This window comes from Gracilinanus agilis, chromosome 5 (assembly GCF_016433145.1).
Source record: "Gracilinanus agilis isolate LMUSP501 chromosome 5, AgileGrace, whole genome shotgun sequence".
Taxonomy (NCBI): domain Eukaryota; kingdom Metazoa; phylum Chordata; class Mammalia; order Didelphimorphia; family Didelphidae; genus Gracilinanus; species Gracilinanus agilis.
Genome location: NC_058134.1, coordinates 212308373 through 212318458, shown reverse-complemented (window position 1 = coordinate 212318458; position 10086 = coordinate 212308373). Strand labels below are relative to the sequence as shown.

At 39.5% G+C, this 10086-nt stretch overlaps 1 protein-coding gene across 1 annotated transcript in view; it reads right to left on the bottom strand.

Annotated features, from left to right (window-relative positions):
* The window catches only part of TWF1 (twinfilin actin binding protein 1), a 38228-nt gene extending 37933 nt beyond the window's left edge, over nucleotides 1-295 (bottom strand). Inside the window, exon 1 of the mRNA XM_044679825.1 lies at nucleotides 129-295. Coding sequence (XP_044535760.1) covers nucleotides 129-153 — 25 coding nt within the window. The 5' untranslated portion in view covers nucleotides 154-295. The remainder of the gene's footprint in view (nucleotides 1-128) is intronic.
* Between the last annotated feature and the right edge of the window lie 9791 nt (nucleotides 296-10086).

The following is a 10086-nucleotide window of genomic DNA, read 5'->3' as shown; positions in this document are numbered from 1 at the left end:
CCCCGCCCTTGGCCGTTGCTGATCTTGGTCTTGGTGGCTGGAGAAGGTCCAGTGCCCAGGGACACGCAGCCTCGTACCCCCACCCCCACCCCCATCCTTTTCTTCTCACAGGCCGTATGAGTCTTTACCTTGGATGCCAGTCTGGTGGGACATAGTGGCGAGGTCAGCCCCTGGCGCCCACCCTTTCGTGCTGTCTCGGGGATAACTAGCGGCCTCGGCTGGCGACTCCAGGAAGTAGCCGCTCCTCCGTCGGCCGGTGCGTCACCGCCTCGCGCCCCCGCCCCGCGCGGGCAGATTGGCCAGCCCGCGAGCCCCAGGCCTGCGCAGTGCAGCGGGTGGCTGGTGTGGCTCCGCCGTGATCCCACTGCCCGGACCAAGACTAATACATTAGTGCAAACTGATCCCTCAAAAAAGGGGTGCACTGTTCCCTTAGACGGTCAGTGCCCCAGCAGAGAGTGGGATTCCAACTTAAAGGGCAAAGGAAATGAGACAAACCGAGAGAGAGCATTTGGGGCACAGGAGCACCTCACAGATCCGGACCCCGGCAAGCCCTTTTCCCTCTGTGGGGGGAGCCTTCACCGAGGTCCTCGAGGGCTAGCTCTGTGCCCAGCTGCCTACCCGGCAGGACTTCTGGGGTCTATTCCTCATACATGGCACACCACTGTATTGCTGAATTCCCTAATTTAGAATCGTTCTTGTTCCTCTGGTATAAAGTCAACTTGGTTCTCCAAAAATGTCAGAAAATAATGACTAATTTTTTTTTCTTCTGTATGTCAAATGGGGAAAAAAGATTTTCAAGAAAAAGCCTAATGGTCCAATTGGAGCCAATCAAGAGTGGGACTTTTTCTAATCCTTGGATTTAGGAAATGGGAAGCTCCCCCTCCAGAGTTTATTTAGAGTTTTGCTGTCTAAAATGGGAATAAGCATGAGCTATTTCATAACTGTACTTTAAAGCGAAGAACTACAATTATTACAGGGCTTTTGGAGCATGCTCAGCTTGCCTAACATGGAAGCACTCCTAAGGACATATGCCTGGGCGTGCTCAGAACTCCTAAAATGGAAGCGTTCACCATTCCTACCATATGGGTTGGGGATAACCTTCTTTGGGTAACCAGAAAGGCTTGAGTTTTTAAGATGAAGAGTGCTCTTTTTGTCCATGCTTTCTGTGTTCTGCTTTTTCTACTCTTCTTTCCTGTTTTACCCAGAGGGTGAAGATCGTCTGTTCATCCCCTGTGTGGACACCATGAACTAAACCCCCATCTCCTGTTCCCTTTCCCCACTGCTGCTCTAGAAATCAGTCTGGGGGCATTTACTTCTGGGTTGTTTCTTCTAAGTTTTAATTGCCAGTGGTGATCCACACTTGGACTGGGAATTCAAGCCATAGTGACATTGGAGTCAGAATTCCAAGCAGGATGTTGCAGCTGGCCAAGGAAGCCTTGGGAAACCAAAATGCCCAAGACAGGTTTTAAGCTGGAAAATGGCACTGTTTGGACTTAGAACTTGTGCCATTTGAAGTAAATGTTCCTTTTCAGAAGCTAATCTGACTATTAGTATTGCCTGACATGGAACACTATTGTTTCCAAAGAGCTAAAGGTGAGCATCGGTAGTGTGAAATAGAAATACACATGGTAGGTTGAGAGCATATTCCAATATATAACCGGTAAGAAGAACAAGAGTAAGGATATCATCAAATACTGCATGAGAGAAAGAGAAGGTAGATTGGTTCCAGAGTGAAAACAAGAGATAGAACTAAGGTCCTCCTCCGACACTTGGAGGAATATCACAGGTCTGGACTGGAGTAATGGCATAGAAATTAGTCATCACCCAATCTCTCTCTGTCTCTCACTGTCTCTCTCTGTCTCTCTCTCTGTCTCTCCCTCCCACTGTCTGTCTCCCCCACCTCTCTCTCTCTCTGTTTCTCCCTCTCTTTCTCTATCTCTCTGTCTCTCTCTTTTAAACCCTCACCTTCTGCCTTAGAACCAATACTAAGTATTGGTTCTAAGGCAGAAGAGCAATGAGGGCAAAGCAATGGGGGTTAAGTGACTTGCCCAGGGTCACACAGCTAGGAAATGTGTGAGGCCAGATTTGAACCTAGGACCTCCTATCTCTAGGCTTGGCTCTCTATCCATTGACCTATCCATTCCCTCCCCCCCTTCCCAATCCCTTATTAAGGGTACCAGAGAACCTTGGGAGAGGGACGAAATGTAACATGCCTGACCTTCCAAGCAGTGAGAGCCAGAGTAGTCAGTGTTATACTATGAATTCAGGTCATATTTGATACATCTTGTCTATAGATGAGTAGATGTTACACTACCTTAACTAGTTGCCTATATTCATAATTGAAAGAAATACTAAATTTCAGTTAGAGGTTAGTAAAATTAAAATGTAATTTTCCCCCTTACCCAGTTTCACAGACCACTTGAAATCTATCTATGGACCCTCTGAGAATCTGTGGACCTCAGGTAAATTAGCTTTGCTATAGGTGTCCAACATTATGTGTCACAGCTAGATGGCACAGTAGTGAAGGGCCTTCATCTTCCTGAATTCAAATCTGGCCTCAGACACTTCCTAGCTGTGTAACCCTGGATAAGTCACTTAATCCTGTTTGCTTCATCATCTGTAAAATTAACTGGAGAAGAACATGGCAAATTAAGCCAGTATCTTTGCCAAGAAAGCCACAAATGAGATCTCATAACAACTCAACAGCAAAATGCTATATTTTCAGAACATTTTACTGTTATTGTTGTATGATAGACAGATATGGAACACTTATTGCCTCTGAAGAACTAAAGATGAGCATCTTTCAGTGGGAAACAGAATGACACATCGTAGGTGAGAGAAGAATCCAATATATAACCAATGAGGAACCAGTAAGAACAGGAGTAAAGTCAAACCCGGCCTCAGCCACTTCCCAGCTGTGTGACCCTGGGCAAGTCACTTGACCCCCATTGCCCACCCTTACCAATCTTCCACCTATGAGACAATACACCAAAGTACAAGGGTTTAAAAAAAAAAAAGGACAGGAGTAAAGGACATCATCAAATAATTGCATGAGAGAAAGAGAAAGTAAACAGATCTCAGGGTGAAAGCAAAGGATGATATTGGTATCTGGAAAATTCAAGAAAGTCTTGCACCATGGTGGGGGGAAGCTCTGTTGTGAGCTTTGGGGCATACACGAGAGCAAAGGTGTTGTAAATACTTAATAACTAACTCTAAAAAAACTATGCACAACACACTTTTAACTTTAGTCTTCATTGTTAACATTTTCTCCGTCACTTTATCATCTAGACCAGTGATGGGCAAACTATAGCCGGCAAGCCAGATGCAGCCCCCTGAAATGTCCTATCCCCTGTGCGACATTATTCCTACTCTGACGAATACAATGAGTAGGATACAATACAATGAAACTTCGAAAGAGTGAAGACTGACAGATGAGCATTTACTTTCCTTTGGCTCCCTCTTTAAAAAGTTTGTCCATCACTGATGTTATGTAAAGGATGGCAGCATGGAATACCTGCAAAATACAGGGCCAGCCTCACCCAAAGTTCTCCGGGGGGGGGGGGTCCCTGGAGATGCCATGCTATTGTCTATGATCTAGACAATAAACAAACAATATATCAGTCTCTGATATTACTGTTTGGCAATTTCCAAAATGTAAATAATCATCTTGGAAATTTAACAACTGGCTTTGGAGAGGCAGTTCCAGCTGGCTCCAGAGTGCCTATTCCTCAATGAGAATACCTAAGAATGTGTAGTCATGGATATATGGCAATTTTCAGAGGACTCCTGAATATATGGTATTACAGTTCCATTTTGTGAATTGAGCTTATTGATTTCACATCTAGTAGTTTTCCCACTACATCAGACTATGTTTGTAAAATGCTTTTGGAAACTTAAAATGCTATATAAATATTTTTTAAAATTCCAAATACACCAAGGAATGTTATAATGTTAAAATCACACTATTGGACTATTTTATAGGATCTTTAAGTAGTTATAATTATCTCACGGGTAGTCTTCCAGTTGTACTAATATTATGTGAAATTTTGTTCTATAACAAATAATTAAGTCAAATATGACTTTAATAGTGAAGTAAAAGGTATTCATTCTGTTTTTCCTGAGGATAGATACCTAGAAATATTTAGGGTTTAACCATTATGTGTCTGACAGGAGTATAGAGTTTACTCCAGATTTTTTATGTTAATAAAATGGAGCAGCAACATAATTAATCTCAAAGAATGGATTATCTAAAAATCATTAAGATTTGATTTTATAGTATATTATCTAATTTTTAAAATGTTAATTTTATCTATATAATCCAACTCTATTGAACCTAAACTAAAATTAAAACTAATTTACATTCCAGAGGTATATACCAAAGAACTACTGAGTGGATGTAATTTTTAGGTTGCTAAGTGACAGAGGTAAGTCAAACTAGAATTTAAAAATAGCTGTGGATAATTCACAAAAATAAATAATATTAATAGGTCTAATTAAAATATGACTGTATTTGGTAATTCTTCAAGAATCATTGGCAGCCCCTTAGTATAGTGATCTCCAAAGTAGGGAGCCATCCAAGGGAGTGTGTGATAATAACACCTTCTCCATGATAGTTAATGGTAGGGTTTGTTTCTAAAACAAGCAAACCTATCCTGTTCCCCCGGTACTTTCTCACTTACCCCATCTTTCTAATCTGCAAGTTGTCAGTATCCCCCTTTCTGAGGTACAGACATTCACAGCAGTAGTTGTACAGGTGCCATTGGGAAAATCCCACCCCACCTGCAACTCATCTCTGCCACCATATCATCTTGGAGCTGCAGTAGTCAAAAGCCACTTCCTGCCTTTTCATTTTGATAGAGAAGAGAAGGCATGGATATGTTGTGTTTTGCATTTCAGACTTCTTTCTATCATCTTTCCTCCAAAATTTCTTCCTTTTCCAAACTTCCTTATTGCTGTTAAGGTTCTCATTAGATTCAGTGTCATCTTTTACTCTTTACTTTCTCCCAACTCACATATACAACTGGCTATTCAATCTTGTCATCTCTCTCTCAAAAACATCTCTTCTTTCTATCCTCTCCTCCTTACTCACAAAGAATTTTATCATTCCTCTTATGGACTACTGCAGTGATGGTGAACCTTTTAGAGACCAAGTACCGAAACTGCAACCTCACACCGCATGTGAGCCCCCTACCTTACTCTAGACAGGGGAGGGAGGAAGTGCTCCCATTAGGCTGCTGGGCAGAGGGGTGGGGGATGTCCTCAGGTGTGGTGGAGAGGGGGAAGGGAGAAACCCCCTTTAGCATGCATGCCATAGGTTTGCCAACACGAGACTACTGCAATAGCCATTCAATCCACTTCTCCAGATAGCAGCCAAAGTGATTTTCTTAAAGATAACCATATTACTCCTTTACTGGATATCTCTGGTAATTTGGCTATTGACTCTAGGACAGAAAATTATTTCATCTTTAAGCCTTTTAAAATTTCTACTTTGTTATGTTTTCTGATATACATGCTTGGTATACCTAAGTACCTACTATGTTCTACATCATTCTCTCAAAGCCAGGTCTGTTACATTTTCTCCCCAGGATTCTGGTGTATGTTCTAGTGAGCAAGCTGCCTCTTCCCTAATGCTATTAATTTGAGCTCCAAATAGTTAGGTCTTCTTCTAGGTACCAATAAGATACTATAGCATTCCTGGTCTATAGGATGAAATATAAACTGACTTCGAGTCCCTCTATATACTCATTTATGCTTACTTTTCTAACTTTATTTTCAAATTACTGCTCTTCACAAAGTCTACATTCTAGACAAATTGGACTACTATTTCCTGACCTGAATATTCCATTTCTGCCCACATACATCTGTGTAATGTAGGATTAGGGAAACTGTAAGATGACAGGGGGTCAGTAATACTGAAGTCTCCCTAATCCTAGGTCTTTGGAGAAACACACACACACAGGCAGGCTTGACTGAATGGGAGGGGCTGGAGCTTGTGGAAGTGCTCCTTCACCTCCCCCCTCCCACTAAGCCATTGGAAGTCAGTTAACAGTTTAGTAATGGTGGACAATCTGGCTTGATAACTTCTGGGTCAAGATGGTAAGTGGGGAAAGGCTAAACTCCTTATGATGATATCTTTCTCTAAATTATTTCCCCACAGGATAGAATAGGTGAAGCTTGAAGTCTTAGAACAGTGATTCCCAAAGTGGGTGCCACCGCCTCCTGGTGGGTGCTGCAGAGATCCAGGTGGGGCGGTGATGGCCACAGGTGCATTTAGGGTTTCGAATAGTTTAAATTTTTTTTGTATTACCTTCTATTCTGAATTTAATAAATAGTTTCATAATTTCAAAGTTCAATGTTTCTAATTTACACCTTTTTTTTTTTACGAAAAAGGTAGGAACATTAATACATATATCTTTCCTATTAATTGCTATTAAAATTTAAAAAATTAATTTCCAGGGGGTGCTAAGTAATATTTTTTCTTTTTTTTTGAAAATATTTTGGAAAGGGGGTGGTAGGCCAAAAAAGTTTGGGAACCACTGTCTTAGAAGCAATTCCCTGGCTCAGAGGTTAGGATCAATTTCAGAGCCACAAGTAGGAGGAACTCGGCTTATGGAGGTTGTGAGTATATCCCTAAAATATCTGTATCCAGACACTGTTCCTAGTTGATAAGAGTTTAATGCAGTGGTTCCCAAACTTATTTGGCCTACCACCCCCTTTCTAGAAAAAATATTACTTAGCCCCCTGGAAATTAATTTTTTTAAAAAATTTTAATAGCAATAGGAAAGATAAATGCACCTGTGGCCATCACTGCCCTACCTGGATCACTGCAGCACCCACCAGGGGGCGGTAGTGCCCACTTTGGGAATCACTGGTTTAATGATATCTGGGAATGGGAAGGGGGAAATGGTTTAGGATTGATAGGTAAGGAAAAAAACTATATAAACAGTTATGTAGAAAGCAGCCCCTCCCCACAAAGGGGGAAATGTATCTTGAATGGCTGATCTCCTCTCTAAGCCTCTAAATATTCTTTTTCTAAACCTACATAGCTAAACTAAGGTAGACTGTGGAATTGTTTGAAGGTCTAACAAAAGGAAAACAGCTTTGGCTGTCAGAGACTGAATGATTCAGCTCAGAGCCACACAGATTGCCCCTCTGCTCTGATCCAGGAGCAGATAGCACCAAGATCAGGATCACAACCCTACAAGACCCTACAAGCAGGGTGACCTGCCTTTTTATACCAAGACTCCAACTTCCTTGAACTGCCCCCTCTCTTAGAGTTCTGGGGGGCACTATGGAATTCTGTGCAGCAGCTTGAGCCCCTCTCAGCAATATGGATCCCACAGTAAGTAGAGACTTCTGGTTTCTTATGGTCAAAAACGGTCCACCCACCAGGAATTGAGGCCCTTCAGATTTTGCTGATGTCCTAAGGTTTTTGGTGACCAGACAAAAAGGGGAGGAGGGTAGGTATCTTCCCTCCTGGTTAAGTTCATGGAGCCTACACTGGGTGAACTGTGGTCTTTACCCTCTGTATGTGACAGGAAAAGGTGGGTAGGAAAGATCATGACTATTTCAATCTGGTCAGTCTTAAAGACTCAGCCTGATCCAGCTATGGAACCATTCAAAGGAGAGGAGCACCAGAAAGCAAAATGACTCCATATTAAGTGATTTTGGAGTGAACTGGGTACTGGACTAGTCTTCCATAGATGACTGTGAAATAGGTTCAGTTAGCAGTGATGAGGGTTTGCATCTAGTTCTCCTTGTTCTATACTTATTGGTTTTATATATTATAAGCTGCTCTCTTGTTCTATCTCCAACTGATCTATAGACTCACTGATAGTGGAGCTATTTAAATTTTGTCTTTTTTTCTCAAGTATCTAGCACAATTTTTAAACTGTGTTTAAAAGATTTTAAGTCTTTCTAAAAAGGAAAAATAACCATCAGCATAATTGACTATCAATAATCAAACTAACAGAAATCACACAATTATCTCAATAGATGCAGAAAAAGTCTTTTTTCAAAATACAACACCCATTCCTGTTGAAAACACTAGAAAGAATAGGAATAAAAGGGAATTTCCTTAAAATAATAAGTAGTATTTATTTAAAACCATCAGCAAGTATCATCTGCAATGAGGATTAGTTAGAAGTCTTCCCAGTAAGATCAGGAGTGAAGCAGGGATGCCCCTTATCACTACTGTTATTTAATATTGTACTAGAAATGCTAGCATTAGCAATTAATGAAGAAAAAGAAATTGAAAGAATTAAAGCAAGCAATAAGGAAATTAAACTATCACTCTTTGAAGATGGTATGATGGTATACTTAGAGAATCCTATTAAATCAACTAAAAAAACTAATTGAAATAATTAACAATTTTAGCAAAGTTGCAGGATACAAAATAAACCCACATATATCATCAGCATTTCTATATATTTCTAACAAAAATCAGGAGCAAGAGTTAGAAAGAGAAATTGTATTTAAAACCACTCTAGGTAATATAAAATATTTGGGAATCTATCTGCCCAAACAAACCCTGGAATCATATGAGCAAAATCACAAAACATTTTTTCAGAAAAACAAAATTAGATCTAAACAATTGGAAATACATGAATTGCTCCTGGGTAGGCCAAGCTAATATAATACAAATGATAGTCCTACCTAAATTAAATTCACTTATTCAGTGCTGTACCTATCAAAAATCATTTTATAGAACTAGAAAAAAATTTGTAACAAAATCCATCTGGAAGAACAAAAGGTCAAAAATATCAAGGGAACTAATTAAAAAAAAAAAGGATAGTGGCCTAGCAGTACCAGATCTTAAATTGTACTATAAAGCAGTAATCATCACAACAATCTGGCATAGGCTAAGAAATAGAATGGTGGATCAGTGGAATAGATTAGGGGTAAATGATCTCAGAAATCTAATGTTCAATAAACCCAAAGGTCCCAGTTTTGGGGATAAGAACTCACTATTTGACAAAAACTGCTGAGAAAATTGGAAAACAAAATGGAAAAATTAGGTTTAGATCAATATCTCATATCCTATACAAGATAAGGTCAAAATGGGTGCATGATTTAAACATAAAGAATGATGTTATAAGTAAATTAGGGGAAAGTAGAATAGTTTACCTGTCAGAACTATGGAGAAGGGAGGAATTTATGACCAAACAAGAGACAGAGAACATTACAAGATGTAAAATGAATTATTTTGATCATATTAAATTTAAAAGGTTTTGTACAAACAAAACCAAAGCAACCGAGATTAGAAGGAAAACAACAAACTGGAAAAAATTTTATAACAAATTTTTCTTATAAAGGTCTCATTTTGTAAATACATAAAGAACTAAGTCAAATTTATAATAATCCAAGTTATTCCCCAAATGATAAATGGTCAAAGGATATGAAGAGGCAGTTTTCAGATTTCAGAAGAAATCAAAGCTATCAATAATCATATGAAAAAAATGTTCAAAATCTCTCTTGATTAGAGAAATACAAATTAAAACAACTCTGAGGTAGCACCTCACACCTAGCAGATTGGCCAATATGACAGTAAAGGAAAATAATAATGTTGTAGGAAATGTGGCAAATTTGAGACATTAATGCATTGCTGGTGGAGTTGTGAATTGATTTGACCATTCTGGAGGGCAATTTAGAATTATACCCAAGGGGCTATAAAAAAGTACACTTTTTGATCCAGCAATACCATTACTAGGTCTATATCCCAAAGAGATTAAAAAACATGGGAAAGGACCTGTTTGCACTAAAATATTTATAGCTGCACTTTTTGTTGTGGCAAAGAATTGGAAACTAAAGGGACATCCCCCAAATGGGAATGGCTGAACAAACTGTAGTATATGATGGTGTATGATGGAATACTATTATGCTATAAGGAATGATAGACAGAATGATTTCAGAAAGAACTGGAAAGACCTACATGAACTGATGCAGAGTGAAATAAGCAGAACCAGGAGAACATTATACACAGTAACTAAAACATTGTGGGACAATCAAATGTAATAGACTTTGCTACTAACAGCAATACAATGATCCAAGACAATTCTGAGGGATTTATTAAAAAGAATACTATCT